At 37.9% G+C, this 18,144-nt stretch overlaps 1 protein-coding gene and 1 pseudogene across 1 annotated transcript in view; both read left to right on the top strand.

Annotated features, from left to right (window-relative positions):
* SPOCK1 (SPARC (osteonectin), cwcv and kazal like domains proteoglycan 1) overlaps positions 1 to 18,144 on the top strand; it is a 759,531-nt gene that overhangs the window by 723,693 nt on the left and 17,694 nt on the right. The window contains exon 7 of the mRNA XM_072629860.1: positions 7,426 to 7,542. Coding sequence (XP_072485961.1) covers positions 7,426 to 7,542 — 117 coding nt within the window. The remainder of the gene's footprint in view (positions 1 to 7,425; positions 7,543 to 18,144) is intronic.
* On the top strand, positions 9,837 to 10,352 carry LOC140518081 (large ribosomal subunit protein eL21-like; annotated as a pseudogene).

Below are 18,144 nucleotides of genomic sequence, written 5' to 3' on the forward strand. Positions count from 1 at the left end.
CCTAACTGGAAAAATGGACAAATGGAAAAGGAAGTACAAAAACTAACTGGAGAAAATAACTCCTTAAAAGGAACAATTGGGCAGATAGAAAAGGAGATGCAAAAGTTAACTGAAAAAAACAATTTGATAAAAATTAGAATTGGGCAAGAAGCTAATGACTCCATGAGACATCAAGAATCAGTCAAACAGAATCTAAAGTATGAAAAGGTGGAAGAAATGTAAAATACATAATTGAAAAAACAACTGACCCAGAAAACAGATCCAGGAGAAAAAAATCTAAGAATTACTGGTCTACTAGAAAGCAATGATGAAAAAAAGAATCTAGGTTAATATCTTCCAAGAAATCATCCAGGAAAACTGACCAGAAGTCCTATATCCAGAGGGCAAAATAGTCAACAGGAAGCCTTTCCCCTTCTCCTACACTGCTACTAATCTCCTCTCTAAGTTTATCCACCATCAACTCTATAGTATACATATACATATGTATAGTATACATATATATATACATATATATATATATTTATGTACCAGTTATCTCTTTTACTAGAATGCACTTACTCCTTGAGGATAGAGACTGTTTTTGCCTTTCTTTTTGTACACATGATTTATCATAAAACCTGACAACTCGTAAGAGCTTAATAAATGTTTGTTTATTGACCAACAAGAAGGGAATGGGTGTTGCTGAACAGCACTGAGGAGGAATAATGGAGTATCTTTCATAGGAGTCCCTGTGGCAAGTTTAGTCTGGAGGGAGTTGGCAGATGGGGAGACCACCTTCTCTGAGAAAAGATTTGTGCCTTCCTTCATGGACAGCATCCTCCTCCAAGCAGAAGAATGCTTGGGTTCCTAGGACAAATGGCATATAGAGTGGTGGAGAAGACATGGAGCCAGAGATATAATGACGATAACATAGGAATGGGATACAAGAAGCAGTGCAAACGTGGAATTTCAGAACTTTTATCCCAATAAGGTGCACAAAGATTATAAAGAAGGGATAAACAAAGGTATATATGCTTAATCAGAAAATAAAATTCAGATGGACTGTAAGCAAAAGCTTATGAGGACAAAGGACTGACTTAAAAGTGAAAGGGGATATGAAACAAGCAAACTAAAAGAAATAAATGGAAGAATAAATGTCATGGAAAGCAGAAAATGAGGTTTTCTGTTTGTTTTTTTTTTTTAATTCTCAAATATAAACAAGCTTGGATCTTTCTGATGCAGAAATTCCTGACCACACCTGGGCTCAAACTCATTTCAGATTCTAAACAGCAAAATAAGTGGCTTGCAAATTTAAAAATTTGTAGCATGTGTACAAAATGTGTAGTTCTTTCCTTTCTCTGTAGAAGCCTAATCCTCCTCAGTTTCCTCAACTGTATATGGGTTTTCTTCACTATTCATGCTGCTTCTTGTTAGGCATCTGCCAGTATATGCCCACACTCCCTTGACAACTGTGTGTGTATTTGTGAGAGTATGTGATCCAGATTTCTCTGTGAATTGTGTTGTACTGATTGAGTACATTGAGTTAATGTACTCAACTCAGTAAATACAGAGATCATTCTTCCTTTTGCCATATCATTAAGGAGGAGCAGAAGTTTCTGAGGAATTATAATGCCCTGCAGCCTCAGTCATTTTTTTTTTCTGCCAAACAACACTTCTAAATTCTTTATCCAGTCCCCTTGTGTTTGTCCTCATATTTTCATGGGAAAAACTGTTTTTCTTCACAAATGGACTTTTGTCAGTTTTTCATACATGAAAGCTTTCTGCACTTTTTAGCAATCAAACTGTTCCTCAACAAAAAAGCCAGGACTTTACATCCTTAATAAGTTCATGTAATCCTTTTTCTTTATATAATAGCTCATTTCCTGCCCTAGAAGTTCATTTTCTGCCCCTTTAAATGGCCAAACTGTTCAAGTATGAAAGTGACAGTACCTTATAAATTTATCATAGGTTTGGCTTGCATTTCCCTTATGAATATCCCCCATTAAAAGCCTACAAAATTAATCATATCTTGTTTCCTGTTAAAATTCTTATCTCTATCCATGATCTGGTTGACTCCCCCCCCCCCAAAAAAATACTGACATTGTAGTTTAGAGGTATTGACTGCATGAAATGATAAAGCTCAGCATCGAGACTTCCAAATACCTAATTAGATAAAGAGTCAGCCATATTCTAGCAGCTCCTGCTCAGCTGGTCTGGTTATGTGTTGAGTTCACAAATGCCTTTTTCTTCCCAGGACAAGAGAATTGTGGGGGAGAGGGAAGAGGGGTATGCATTCAAGCATTGATTAACCTGTGATGTGCCAGGTACTATGCTAAGACCTTTACAAAAATTATCTGATTTGATCCTCACAACAACCCTGGGAGGTAGGTGCTATTCATTATCCACATTTTACTATTAAGAAAACTGAGGCATACAGAGATGTAATTATTTGATCAGGGTCATGTATTTAGTAAATGTCTCAAGTCTTTCTTGAAATCTGGTCTTCTTAATCTAGGGGCAGCTAGGTGGTGCGGTGGAAAGAGTACTGATTATAGAGTAGCTGTATGTTTACTCTGACAATTCAATTTATACTTCACATCAATACATCATTTTAGCTTTGAAGCAGCCCCTGTTATTATCTTCTTGAGTTCAAATCTGGCCTCAGACACTTATTAGATGTGTAGTCCTGGGGAAGTCATTTAACCCCATTTGTCTCAGTTTCCTCATCTGTAAAATGAATTGGAGAAGGAAATGCCAAACCACTCCAGTATCTCTGCCAAGAAAACCCTAAATGAGGTCATGAAAAGTTGGACACAACTAAAATTGACTGAACAACTGAACTTCTGATTCCAAGCCCAACAGCAACCTCATGGGTAGAATTGCCTCATCAATATATACTCCAGGTTCTGGATTCATGAACTAATGATGCAGTTATACTCTCCCTGTGCCCACCCTCCTAAGTGAAGTTTTCCCATACAGTTAGGTGCTTTGTTATTGTCACTAGCCCATCATAGGCTGTTGGCTCATATTTTCCCATGACTACTTACTGACATGACTCTTTAGTCTCTAGCAGTGACTGTGGAAGTTAGATGGTGCAGTGGGTAGAATACGACTAAGGAGATTGGACCCAATGGCCTTCAAAGTCGTTTTAAGCTCTAAGTCTATGATTCTGAGGTAAGGGTAGGACTTCAGTGATTATCTCACCCACATATAATTAATTACCTTCCTTAGGTAAGAACATTTCTTGATTGATTCAATCAGAACAATAGGGCTCATCTGTTATATACTACTTTGAATTAATCAGAGCCATTTTGTGAAAAATTTTATTATATCCTAAGGAAAATATATAAAATAAAGGAGTTATCAAGGTATGGAGGAAACCTATAGTCCCTGCTAATGGATCAATTGAGTTCAAGAGTTCTAAGCTACAGTAAGATTAAAGCCTGATTGGATGCTTATGCTATCTGGGACTAATATTATGAGTATCCCAGGAGACTGGTGCTAGAGGAGAAAGTGAGGAAGGTGACCTCGCACAGCCCTCCCTCACTCAAATCAAAGACAATTGCAAGTCATGTCATCATTTCCCTGATGCCATAGTCCTCTTCAAAAATGACCTGCAAGGTAGACTAAGTTGCCTGAATGTGGACTCAGCTATGAGTAACTCAGTTTATCCTCTCTTTTTCCCTCCTCTTCTCCTTCTTCTCTCCAAAGGGGGGTACATTTTGATGGCCAAACGCTACCCAGTTAACTTGTGGTTTACTGGCTAGTTCTTTCTTTTTCTTCCTTCCTTCTTCCTTTCTTTCTTCTTTTTTCTTTCTTTCTTTCTCAAAACCTTAAACCTAGTTAACTGAAGCTCATAGATTGGACTTCAATAGGTCCCTGCCCAAGCTCCATCTAATAGCTGTATTTTGGGTCCTTTTGACTGTGAGTGAATTTAGAGTGAATGTCAATGGTAACTGTTTCTCAGGTAACAACAAGCCTGAGGGTCATCCCCTCTCAGCTTGATTTTTTTTTCTTCTAATTAAAGGGGCCATCCCTTGACTCACATCTTAAAGAGGCAAGGCCTATTCATTCAGTGGACATTACCTCACTTCAAGTGAGTACCTGAAAAGCCCTTAGCCTAAAAGGGCAAAGGCTCTCCCATTGCATCCTGGGCCATCTCCAGTCATCCTGATAAATATCTGGTCATTAAACCCAGATGGTTCAGGAGGAGAAAGTGAGGCTGGTGACCTTGCACAGCCCTCCCTCACTCAAATCCAAATCAACTGCCAGTCATGTCATCATTTCCCTGATGTCATGGTTCTCCTTGAAAACGATGAACAAACACAACAACCTTAAGAGTATCCAAGAGTGGAATTTCACCATGCTATCTAAGTAGGGGTGAACTGGTCCAAGTTGGGAAAAAAATAAAAATATTAAGACTTGACTGAGAAGTAAGCATCATTAGGATTATCCCTTTGAGTGTCTGCTATTTTATCATCAAAATATTTCTAGTAAACTTAATTTCTACTCAAACACAAGGAGGTTAAAAGTTAACTAGAGACAGACATAAATATAAATTTAGGGAGAGAATCTAACCTCTGTTTGAATTTTAGGCTTAGAGTGCTTATGACTGAACTTATAACTCTTCATCTAAAATTAACTTCTTAAATCTTAACGGGAAAGAGACACATGAATCTTAGGGACTATTATATTTTTCCTAGACTAATAAGGAGCTAATTTTCATAATAGATTGTTGCAATATGACTTTATCATCTGTCCTCTCCAATTACACAACTGCCACCTTAGTTCAGGTTCTTATCACTTTTACCCTAGACTATTACAATAGTCTCCCAATTGGTCTCCCTTTCTTAAGTCCCTCTCTGTGGTAATCCACCTACACAGTGTGCGAAAGAAGTTTTCCAAAAACGTAGATCTGATTATACTGCTACTCAATAAACAGTAATAGACCCCCTCTTATTTCCGGGATGAAATAAAATCTTCTATTTGGCATTTAGGGCAGCTAGGTGCCAGAATGGATGGAGTACCAGTCAGGGAGACGTGAGTTCAAATTCAGTCTTGGACACTAGCTCTATGACCTTACACAAGTCACTTAACCCTGTTTACTTCAGTTTCCTCATCTGTAAAGTGATCTAGAGAAAGAAATGGCAAACCATTCCAGTATCTCTGCCAAGAAAACCCCAAAATGGGTCATGAAGAGTCAGACATGACTGAAATCGACTAAGCAACAACAATGTAGGTTAGGTTTATTTTTTGAACCTTATTATATGCTATTACTCTTCACACACTCTATAATTCAGTAAAACTCATCTCTTTGTTTTACCTTACATATACAACATTTCATCTCCTATGTTCTTGCTTTTGCATGGGCTACTGATCCCTCATACCTGGACTGTGCACCCTCCTCCACTCAGGCTCTTAGCACTCTAGTTTCCTGCAAAGCTTAGTTTTCTACCATACATGAATCCTTTTCTTATTTCTCTGTTACACCCTTACCCCTCCAAATTGTTCCATATTAATCTTGTATAAATTAATGTCTTGATACTAATAGTATGGTTATACTATTCCTTCATGAATCTTCCTATTTTTGTTTGAGTTGCTCTTTAAAGTTAAGGACCTTTATTGTCAATCCTCTCTTTAATTAACAAAGCATATTGCCTGCTTTCTAATGGAAAAATGATCTACTTTGTTACTGGCTTTCTATAGAGAGACTGAAGATTTGTTATTACACTTACTTTTTACATTGGTGCTTGTGGAAAGCTGACCTACTGGGAAAGATCAGGTTTTTTTTGTTTTTGTAATAGCCTTCCATCTCTGGCTTTGGGGGAGGAAGCCTTGCCTTTTCATAAAAAGAGTCTTACTGTTTCAATCCTGAGGGAACCTGAACCCTAAAACGGGGTCAGTCTTTCCTCAAACTTTCTCTAACTCATTTCCTCATTTTGGGTTAGGATATTGGGGATATCTCAAAGTGTAGATATGACATATCTAAGTTTACCCCAAAAAAGATTAGCAATAAAAGTTATTTAGTGTACAAAGTAGTAGATTTAAGGTATAATAAAGCTATTAATTTCTCCTACCAACAAAGAAATACTTAAAACACATATGATTCAAAAACTACATTGACAAATATTTAAAACACAAAATGGTAACCTGTAATGGTGGACTCACAGAAGCTTATAAATGGACACAGGAAATCTGTGATACACTGAAGGGATTCATAGCTCAACACCTTTGTTATGTTCTACCAAGAGGTAAATATTCCTGAGAGACTTATGAGGCTGCTTAACAGAGTTCACTCTCACCTCAGTCTGTACTGTCCAAGTATCATTTCACTATGGTCCATATCCTCTGGTCAGTCAGTCATGCCTGCCTCATCCTCCTAACTATCTTTTGTATAAGAAGGGTATATTGACAAGACGTCCCTCTTGTTGCCAGCCCCAGGACTTCTCAGTAACTCCAGATTTCTTGAACTCATGAGGTAGTCCCCAGAATGTAAATATCTGTCTCAGAGTCACCTGTGCTCAAGGAAATAAAGACACAGGAGAGAGACAGAGACGTGAGAGCCAGTCTCATGCTAGCACATGTACACATTGCTATGTACAATAGATTCCTTAGCTGTTTCAAGGAAGGCTGGAAGAGAAGAAAATACTAATTCCCTGCTTCCATTGAGAGTCCAAAGGAGGGTTGGCAGTCTGACAAGCAATATGCTCAGAAAAGAAGAGAGAAAGAATTGTAGCTCTTTCTCCTTTTAATACAACTTAATGAGCTCTTCCTGAACATTTGTGAATCATCAACAGCCCTCAAGGATGGGACCAAATAAAAGACTGGGTATGTCTTTCCCTTTAGTAAGAAGTCCATTGGAAGGGGCCAGGGTGCAGCACCATCCCCAAGCAGCCTGATTACCTCACTACATTCTATTGCTACCATTTATTTTTATCTCATGGTCATTTACCCTTAACTCTGCCTTATTGATTCCTTCCTTGTAACAAAGAAAAAAGTATATATAGTTCCCCATCTCTTTGGTGACAAGAGGGAAGCATGTTTCATCATTTGCTCTTCAGGTCTAAGATTAGTCATAATTGATCAGAATTCAAGTTTCTTTGTGGTGTTGCTTTTAATTTACATTATTAAAGTCATTCTGAATATTGTAGTCCTAGTTCTGCTTACTTGGCTCTGTATCATTTCATATAACTGTCCCCATGTTGCTCTGAATTCCTCATACCATTGCTTCCAACAACACAATTAGATTTTATCTGGAAGTCATCTAATTTAACCTCATATGAAAGATGAGGAAAGTGAGGCCCAAAGATTTTAAGTGACTTATGTAAGATCACTCATATGGAAACTTTCTTTCTGTTTTTGATTTCCTCAGAGGATATTCCCAGTAGTAGGTCAAAAGATATGAACAGTTCAAAAGCTCATCCTCTTCTTTGTGTTTTCTTCTAGGTTGCACAGACAAGGAGTTGAGGAATCTTGCTTCCCGGCTGAAAGATTGGTTTGGAACTCTTCATGAGGATGCGAATCATGTCGTCAAGCCCACTAGCTCAGATCCAGCACAAAGCAGTAAGAATAGATTTTTTTTTTTTCCAGCAGGAATGGTTGAGATAAAACTGGACCTTAATCTACAAAGTAAAGATTGTACTACCCTTGTGCCATGTCACAGGGATAGTATGAAATATTTTAATATAGTGCTGATAAAGGCATAGTGAAAAGAGGACCTGCCTTGGAGTCTTGTGTAAAACTGAAATAGTCTGAGTAGGTTGATACTTTAAAACATTATTAATCCACACCTTTTCTGAGTTTTCTCTGAGACAGATAGGAGATATGGAAGATCACAAAAGACATGCTTTACTAACTTGATGTCATTGAAGGGCTAGCTTTGTCCTGGCCTATGAGGTCTGGCAAGGGCTGATCTTACAGCATGACCCATACAATACTATGCCTTAGATTGAAAGGGGACATGAAATAGACAAGAAATGTTTTATTCACCCACATTAAGTTTATTCAGCCTAAAATGATATTGGGAAGGATGAGCATGAAGAAGCAAAGGAAGGTACAACATTAGGATGTCAACCCCCAATAGCTAAGGCTAAACTTTCCAGATAATAAAAATTTTTTATATTCATAAGGTGATTTAAGGTATAAGTATTTTACATATGTTATCTCATTTGATTTTTTCTTTCTTTTTTTGTTACTCTTTAAATTCCCAAATTTTTACCTTTCCTCCCTTTGTATCCCACACTAAAGTAAGCCACCATTTGACTCTGATTTATAAATATATGTAAAACCATACCATACATACATCTATTTATCAGTTCTTTCTCTGAAGGTATATATGGCACCTTCCTTCACAGATCCTTTATAATTGATCTCAGTATTTATAACATTCAGAATAACTCGGTTCACAATTATTCTTTGAACAATATTGCTGTTACTGTATACAACATTCTCTTGATTCTGGTCATTTCACTTTTCATTATTTCATATGTCTTTCCATGTTTTTCTACAATCAACTCTCTCATTTAATTTGATCCTTACAACTACCCTGGTAAGGTAGGTACATGTTAGGCAGAAAGAGGTTGAGTGACCAACCTGGAGTCATACAACTCATAAGTGTCTGAGAAAGGACTCAAATTCAGGTCTTCATGATTCCAATGCCAACACTCAATCATCTATGCCACTGAACTACCCCAGAAAATGTAGCATTCTTAGTGACACTGAGAAAAAAGTGCTCCAAGGATAGTGATATGTATATCATAAAAGAACCTTCCAGAATTATCTCATGTTATTGCCTTCCACATACTGTATTCCACATCTGAACTGAGCTGTTCTTTTCACACAGAATAGTCCTCTCTATATTTGCTTACACTTTTCCATATTTCATTTATTCCTTCTCTTCCCTCTTTACCTGATGAATACCTGTTTATTCTTTAAGGAATAACGCAAATGCTACCTCCTCCATGAAACTTATTCTTAATCCCCCAAATTGCTAAAGACCTCTTTACCCCTGGCCTTTACTTCCCTTAATGTACTTCAGGTGTGATATTATAGGGCACTGTGCATTATAATTTTCTATGGGAGTGTGATCTTCCTCTACTAGAATGTATAACTTTCATGAAAGCAAGGATAGTTATTTATCTGAACATTGTATCTACCCCCAAAGAATGGATAGATGAATTGTGTTAGAGATGAATGTGAAATAGTTTGGGCAGCAACTTGAAAGCTTTGGAGCATGTACCTCCAGAAGGGGACCCTACAACTACTCCATGGAAGCATTTTTGACTGTCAGCATCCTAGAGTTCCATAGTTGAAAGGGTCCTCAGCGCCCACCTGCTCTAACTCTACCTACAAAAGAGTGCCTGCTAAAACAAACCCAGCAGATGTTCATCCAATCCAGTCATTATTTCAAAGACTTCTGGTAAGGGAAAATCCCCTACTTGCACATGTAGGCCCTTCCATTTTTTGGATAGCTCAAGTTGTTAGGATATTTTTCTGTTATAAAGCCTACATTTGTCTCATTGCTTAATAGGGCATTGGAGATAGGCTCTCACACTCAGGATGATGACTTTAGACTTTCAAAATGAAAAGTATGGGTGACATGGCATCAAAGAAACCCAGGATTAATCAAAATAAGGAGAGAGTAGATATGGATTTAGTACAAGTTATAAAACTGACTTTCAGGAAATTAAAAATTGGGAAAATTTAGAAAACGTCTATGTATGTGGCATGGGATTTGCTCACTCACAGTATTTCAGTTCAGGTGAACAAGGATTTTTAGAAGAACTTTAGTGCATCTAGAGTTTGTAAGCTATTATTGGTGTCATTTTAAAAAATTGGGTCTTTCCACCACTTCCGCCATATTCCAGTGAGTTGCCAAAATGATGAACACAAAAGGAAAAAAGAGAGGAACACGATACATGTTTTCTAGGCCCTTTCAAAAACATGGTGTTGTCCCTTTGGCCAATACAAGAAAGGTGATATTGTAGATATCAAGGGTATAGGCACAGTTCAGCAAGGAATGCCCCACAAATGTTACCACGGCAAGACTGGATGGGTCTATAATGTTACTCAACATTCTGTAGCCATTGTTGCAAACAAATAGGTTAAGGGCAAGATTCTAGCCAAGAGAATTAATGTGCCTATTGAGCATATTAAGAATTCTAAGAGCAGAGACAGCTTCCTGAAGCGGGTAAAGGAAAATGATCAGAAGAAGAAGGAAGCCAAAGAAAAAGGCACTTGGGTTCAATTGAAATGCCAGCCTGCTCCACCTAGAGAAGCACACTTTGTGAGAACCAATGGCAAGGAACCTGAGCTGTTAGAACCAATCCCCTATGGATTCATGGCATAAATTTAAAAGAAAAAACGATAAAAAATCTTGGATTATGGAAAAAAAAATTGGACCTCTGATTCCAATCAACAAACATTTATTAAGCTCTTTCTGTGTGTCATTGTGTCAAACATTATACAAAGAAAGGCAAAAACAAATTTCATTTACATAAGGAACTCCTGACGTGGAAATTCCTCCTACTAATGCATATCTTTACCTCTTTTGCCATTTAATATTTGAGGCAGACATGACTGAAATGACTCAAAAACAAGTAGGTCAGCTAGGTGGGATGGAGAATGGAGCCTTGAAATCAGGAAAACTCATCTTTGTGAGTTCCAATCTGGCCTCAAAAACTTACTAGCTATGTGATCCTGGGTAAGTCATTTAACCCTGTTCACTTCACTTTCCTAATCTGTAAAATGAGCTGGAGAAAGCAATGGCCCACCATTCCAGTGTCTTTGCCAAGAAAACCCCCAGATGGAGTCACAAAGAGTCAGACATGACTAAAACAACTCAGCTCCAACGTATTTGAGAGAGCTGCCTGAAGAATTGAGAGATTATGTCACTCTCACACAACCTCAATGTATGACTGTAGCCTACCCTTCATTCTCTTTGCCATGACTAGGATAAGAAAAAGACACTTTGTCTCTTGTGCAGTTGGGAAGACAACAACCATAGGAAATCACCAGAGAGCAACAGACAAAAAGAATGATCAATAAACACATATGAAGGGCCTATAATATATCAAGCAGCTGCTAGGGTTACAAAGACTTATAAAATTAAAACAATTGTCACCCACAGGGGTGCCATAATATGTAATCATTAGTTAAACCAAACAGTATCACGGACCAGAATGTACTGACCAGAAAGTCTGTACCATGAGACAGATGGGTATTAATCACTAAGCAAGTGCTGAGTTCCAAATTCAAATAACTTATCCTCGTCTTCAAGATAAAGTACTTTGCTGGTCTTGGATTATTCTCTGCATCCAGAGATGGCCATGGGAAAAGGATGATTTAAGAGTTTCTACAGTGGATCAGGACATATTCCTGAGAGAGATCGTGTTTGCCCTTCAAAAGCTAGTAGTCAATATGTGTCCAGCTCAGCTGGGCATCTGTAGGATACATGAAAGGAGCAGCTGTTCTCAAAAGAGTTATTTCGCAGTCGTCCCTCAGGATTTATGGACAATTAATTCTTCCCCATCTGAAGAGAACTTCTGCTCAGGAGGCTAGGGGCAGCCAACCCCTTTGACCTTTTTGAACTGCTTTCAACAAAGGTCAGATTGATGTGCTAAGCTAAGCTAGCTATTCCTCTTAGCCCAATACCACAAAAGCATCTTCTTTTCTTTAGACAACCTTGAAAGGTTGGAGGCTTGCTCTATTACTGAGAATCAAGTTGATTCCCTGAAGGAGCATTTAAAATGTTGTTGTTGTTATAGAATATCCTAATTATATTATATGTTTGAATGTCCTGAGGCAATTAATATGAAAGGAGAAAAAAGGAATGGCTTTCTTAAGTTAACATCTAAGGCCCATGGAAAGAGAAGTTTTAAATTGGAGACTTAAGAGTTCTTGGAAGGGTATTTCTGGGGTGCTGAATTTTGTGATTTTCTTTGTTCTCTGGCAACCAGATGAAAGGAGGATACTCAGACTTCTTTCTATGCTGCTGTAACTGCTAAAAGCCTTTTGACAGTACAAATCCTTGATCTCTTTGCCCTCCATCCCATACTCTGCCAGCCCAACCCTGCTTTGGGTTAGTGTCCATCTGCTCTCTCAAACATTGGATTGACATTTCCTAGGAATTTTCATACACACAGCAATGTCATTGATTAATTATTTGTTAAGTGATTATGCCTGCAGAATGTGAGCTCCTTAAAAGAAGAATCTGTTTCATTTTTGTCTTTGTACTGCCAGTGCTTTAAATGTAGTAAGCAATTTACATTTGTGGAGTTAAATTGTTATTCAATCTGATTTCCAAGACAATAGTCCATTTCAAATATCAAAATGGAAGGGAGTAAAAGAGAAAGGCTCATTAGCAGCATGAAGTGTTAAACTATAATGAAAGCATGTACTAATCCCCAAGTAAACGAAAGTCAAGAAATAAAGGAGCATCTATTTTTAAAATATATATTTGTTGATTTTTTTGTTTATTTTTATGTTGCCTTGGTCTCTTCCTGCATACTTCTTCTTCCTTCTTATATAAAAAAAATTTTTAAAAGGAAAAATAACCTCACTAAAACTATTCAATACATTTAAAAAATCTGACATTTATAAAATTCTTTTTTTCTTTTTTTATTTAAAGTTTTCAACATTCATTTCCACGAAATTTTGAGTTCCAAATTTTCTCCCCATCTCTCTCCTCCCCCCACCAAAAAATATCTTGCATTCTGATTACCTCTTCCACCAATATGCCCTCCCTTCTAACACCCCTCCCTTCCCTTATCCCCATCTTCTTTCTTGTCCTATAGGGCAAGATAAATTTCAATACCCTAGTACCTATATTTCTTATTTCCCAGTTGTATTCAAAAGCAATTCTCTACATTTGTTCCTAAAACTTTGAGTTCCAACTTCTCTTCCTTCCTCCCTCCCTCCCCACCCATCCCCACTGAGAAGAAAAGCAATTCAATATAGGATATATATGTGTAGTTTTGCAAATGACTTCCATAATAGTCATGTTGTGTAAGACTAACTATATTTCCCTCCATCCTATCCTGTCCCCCCATTTCTTCTATTTTCTCTTTTGTCCTTGTCCCTCCCCAAGAATATTTCCTCCTAATTATTCCCTTATCCCATTAGCCCTCCCTTCCATCTTCCCCCCCAAACTGCTTATCTTTTCTCCCCTACTTTCCTGTAGTAGAAGATGAGTTTTCATACCAAATTGACTGTGCATATAATTCCTTCCTTGAGCCAAATGTGATGAGAGTAAGCTTCACTTTTTTCCTCTCACCTCCCCACTTTTCCTCTCCGTTGAAAAAGCTTTTTCTTGCCTCTTTTATGAGAGATAATTTGCTACATTTCATTTCTCCCTTTCTCTTCCCAATATATTCCTCTCTCACCCCTTAATTTTATTTTTTTAGATATGATCCCTTCCTATTCAACTCACTGTGACCTCTTTGTCTCTCTCTCTCTGTCTGTCTCTCTCTCTATGTGTGTGTGTATGTGTGTGTGTGTGTGCATGTATGTGTACAGTCCCTCCAACTACCCAGATACTGAGAAAAGTTTCAAGAGTTACAAACATTATCTTTCCATGTTGGAATGTAAGTAATTCAACTTTAGTAAGTCCCTTGTGATTTCTATTTCCTGTTTACCTTTTCATGCTTCTCTTGATTCTTGAGTTTGAAAGTCAAATTTTCTTTTCAGTTCTGGTCTTTTCATCAAGAATGCTTGAAATTCCTCTATTTCACTGAATGATCTTTTTCCCCCTGAAGTATTATACTTAGTTTTGATGGGTAGGTGATTCTTGGTTTTAATCCTAGTTCCTTTGACTTCTGGAATATCATATTCGAAGCCCTTTGATCCCCTAATGTAGAAGCTGCTAGATCTTGTGTTATCCTGATTGTATTTCCACAATACTTGAATTGTTTTTTTCTAGTTGCTTGCAATATTTTCTCCTTGACCTGGGAACTCTGGAATTTGGCTGCAGTATTCCTAGGAGTTTCTCTTTTTGGATCTCTTTCAGGAGGTGATTGGTGGATTCTTTCAATATTTATTTTGCCCTCTCTTTCTAGAATATCAGGGCAATTTTCCTTGATAATTTCATGCAAGATGATGTCTAGGCTCTTTTTTTGATCATGGCTTTCAGGTAGTCCCATAATTTTTAAATTGTCTCTCCTGGATCTATTTTCCAGGTCAGTTTTTTTTTTTCCAATGAGATATTTCACATTATCTTCCATTTTTTCATTCTTTTGGTTTTGTTTAGTAATTTCTTGGTTTCTCATAAAGTCATTAGCTTCCATCTGTTCCATTCTAATTTTTAAAGAACTATGTTCTTCAGTGAGCTTTTGAACCTCCTTTTCCATTTGACTAATTCTACTTTTTAAAGCATTCTTCTCCTCTTTGGCTTTTTGGATCTCTTTTTCCAATTGAGTTAGACTATTTTTAAAGGAGTTATTTTCTTCAGCATTTTTTTGGGTCACCTTTAGCAATCTGTTGACTCACTTTTCATGATTTTCTTGCATCACTCTCATTTCTCTTCCCAATTTTTCCTCCACCTCTCTACCTTGATTTTCAAAATCCTTTCTGAGCTCTTCCATGACCTGAGCCTATTGCATATTTATTTTGTATGGTTGGAAAGCAGAAGCCTTGACTTTTATGTCTTCCCCTGATTGTAGGCATTGTTCTTCTTCATCTGAAAGGATGGGAGAGAATACCTGTTCACCAGGAAAGTAACCTTCTATAGTCTTATTTTTTTTCCCCTTTTTTGGGCATTTTCCCAACAAGTTGCTTTGCTTTTGGGTCCTTTGTCAAGAGTAGGGTATACTCTGGGGACCTGTAAGTTCTCAGTTCCTTCAAGGTGACACAATCAAAGGAGAGGAGTTTCCTCCCTGGGGAGGGGGGGGGGTCCCAGCTGAGATTTAGATCAGCTGCTCAATTCCCCCAGGGGATTTAGGCAGGTCCAGGGCTTCCACTCAGGGCTGAAGTTCAGATCAGCAGCTCAATTCCCCCAAGGTCTTTATCCAACAATGGACACTGGCTGACCAGCCCACTGCTGCTCCTGCTACCACTACAGCCTCCACCATCACTGGGGTCACCTGGGGCCAGGGTTATGGGAGGACCTTAATCCCTTGTCATGGAGGGAAAAAAGCCTTCTTGCTGACCTTTGAAGTGTCTTTGTCACCTGTGGGTTGAGGTCTGAGAACTGCTACTGCTGCTGCTGCTGGAGATTTCACCCCTGAGGCCTGCTCAGATCCTGCTCCTGGTGCCATGTGACCTCAGCTGGACTGTGCTGTGCTCTGCATGCAGTGTGACAGACCTTTCCCATTGACTTTCCAGGTCACCCTGGGCTGGAAATCTCCTCCACTCTGTCATTGTGTGGCTTCTGGTGCTCTAGAATTTGTTGAGAGTCATTCTTTACAGGTATTTTATGGGCTGTGGAGGAAGAGATAGAGTATGTGTATCTTTCTACTCCATCTTGGTTCTGCCCCCCCCCCAAAAAAATATTCTTCACCTGTGTATTTTCTACCTTTGAAAATGAGTGAGGAGAGATGTCTTCTCACATCTCTTTGGTAGCCATGCTTTAAACAATTATTAACCACTCCTTTCATATACCTGTTAAGTGGCTCTCCAGGCTCTCCATGAAGCTCACCAGTGAAGGAGGGGTCCAATACCTTTTGAGGCAGCCCATTCCACTCCAGAACAGTCCTGCCTCTAAGGAAGATGTCCCTGACATTAGGCCTCGATAATCCTTACCACTTCTCACTCTTTATAGTACTGTCTTCTGGACCCAAACAGAGGAAGTCTAACTCCCCTTCCATATGAAAGCCCTTCAAGTATTTGAAGACAGCTATCATACCCAAGTGTTCTCTTCTCCAGCTAAAAATCACTGCTTCCTTCAACCAATCCTCACATCACATAAACTCAAAGCTTTTTGCCATACTACTTGCCTTCTTCTGAACACTCTCTCCTTTACCAATTATTTTATTCTTAAATTATGGCACCTATCAACTAAATTATGACACTGAACACAATACTTCAGAAGCCCACTGACCATTGGAGAGTATAGATGAACCAACACCTCCATATTCCTGGAAGTTCTCCCTCAGTATAGCCCAAGGTTACCTTACCTTTTTGGCTTCCACATGACACAGCTGACTCATATTGAACATACCGTCCACTAAGAACCTTACCCTCACCCCATCCCCAGATCTTTTTGAGATAAACTGCTAGCTGTGAATCTCATCTGTTATATAAGAAGTTGATTTCTTTAAACTGATGTGAGACTTGAATTTTTCCAATTCAGTTTAGATTCAAATAAAAATTCCAGCCTTGATCGTTTTTGGATATAGTATCTTAACTGTCCTTTTCAGCTTTGTGCCATCTACAAATCTGATAAGCATATCATTTATCATAGCTATTGATAAAAGTATTAAGTATCAAAGGGTAAAGCACAGACCCCTGGGGCACTCTATTGCAGTCTTCTTATCAAGTTAACATTGAAGCCACCAATAACTACTTTTTGAGTCTGGTCATTTAACCATCTCTTGATGGTTACTGTCTAATGGTAATGACCTTACCTTTCTTGGGCTTTAGTTTCTTCATCTGTAGAATGAGAGGACTGGACTAGATGACTTCTGAGATCCTTTTCAATGCCAGATCTTTTGGTCATCTAATTTGTACATCTCCCATATTTTCACAAAGATAGTGTAACGTATTTTGCTAAATGTAAGACAATTATATCTATATCATTCTTCTGATCTATTTATTCAATAAAGCTGTGACAAAAAGGAATTAGTTTAGTCTGCTATGACATGTTTTTGATACATGTTGGGTCTTTACAATAATTGCAATTTTTTCATTATGTTCACCAAATATCTAATGAGCCATTCTTGAATTTCCTGAGAAATCCATCACAATTAAAGTCACTAGCCTAAAATTTTCTGATTTTTTTCACACCTTTTTTTTTAATTAAATCAGGATAAGGTCTGACCTCTTTCAGCTCTGTGGTTCCTCTTGTGTTCTCCACATTCTTTCAAAATCTCACTGACAGTAGTTCAGCAATCATATATTCTAGTTCTTTCAATATCAGAGGACATGGTTCTTTTAGACCACATGAGTTGAATTAATGAAGGATGGCTAGCTTGGTCCTGTCTTAATAGCTTATTTTTTATCTTGAATATCAGTGCATATCCTGTTAAGAATTTTTGTTCACTTCTAGTCCAATTTATTCTTTTTTGTCAGAGAAAAAAAAAGCAAGGTGAGAATTAAGCATCTCTTTCTCTTCTCTGTGGTCATTTTCCATCATCCCATTTTCCCTCTGAAGCAGTTCTTTCCCTTCTCTGATTTTCTTTCCCACACAACAGCTGGGAAAATGAATCAACCCCTTTTTGTCAAGTTCCCTCACCCACAGCTATTTGCTCTGAGTTTTCATACTTACACTATTTTTACAGGACTGAGTCATGCTCTTAATCTGTTATTTTATAGTTAATATGATTTTGTAATGCATTATTATTATCTCTTATTATTTTCCCTTGGTTCCATATCATATACTTAACTTTTTAAAACCTAAGTTGGATATTGAGTTCTCTGGGTATTTGGCTCATTTGCTTTTAATATAATTAACATTTTCACTTCCATTGAAAATTGTTTTCCTTTGGTTCTTCAGAATTTCATTTTTGAGGCTTCCCAAAATCTAGAGTACACATCAGATTATGATTTGCTTTCTTCTCCTGCATCACAAATTCTAGAAGGTAGTGGTCATTTATCCACAGGGTTCCCATCATTTCTTTCCTAGTGAGCAATTCTTTTCTCTTAGAGGGAAACAGATCTAGTATAGATTTTCTCCTTGTTGACTTTTATACCTTTATGAAATTATAGGTCATACTTTCTTCCTACATAGTTATTGAGTCCCCTGTATCCTTTTCAGCTAGGAATCTTTCCCTGATGTCACATTTTCCATGTGTTAAAGCTTTTGGTCTCTTCCATTACAAAGGTTCCTAGGGCTAGCTGTAGGAACGGAGCCAATGTGAGAGCCTAGACCCTGTTGAATGGTGAGCTTGAAAAAGTGGCTGTATTATGAAATGATTAGTCTTGATGCAGTATGTATCAAGGTCATTGACATTTATCACTGATCTCTCTGCTCCTGAGGAGCTCAGAAATCTAAAGGCAGCACCCTATCAAAAT

This window comes from Notamacropus eugenii, chromosome 1 (assembly GCF_028372415.1).
Source record: "Notamacropus eugenii isolate mMacEug1 chromosome 1, mMacEug1.pri_v2, whole genome shotgun sequence".
NCBI classification, from domain to species: domain Eukaryota; kingdom Metazoa; phylum Chordata; class Mammalia; order Diprotodontia; family Macropodidae; genus Notamacropus; species Notamacropus eugenii.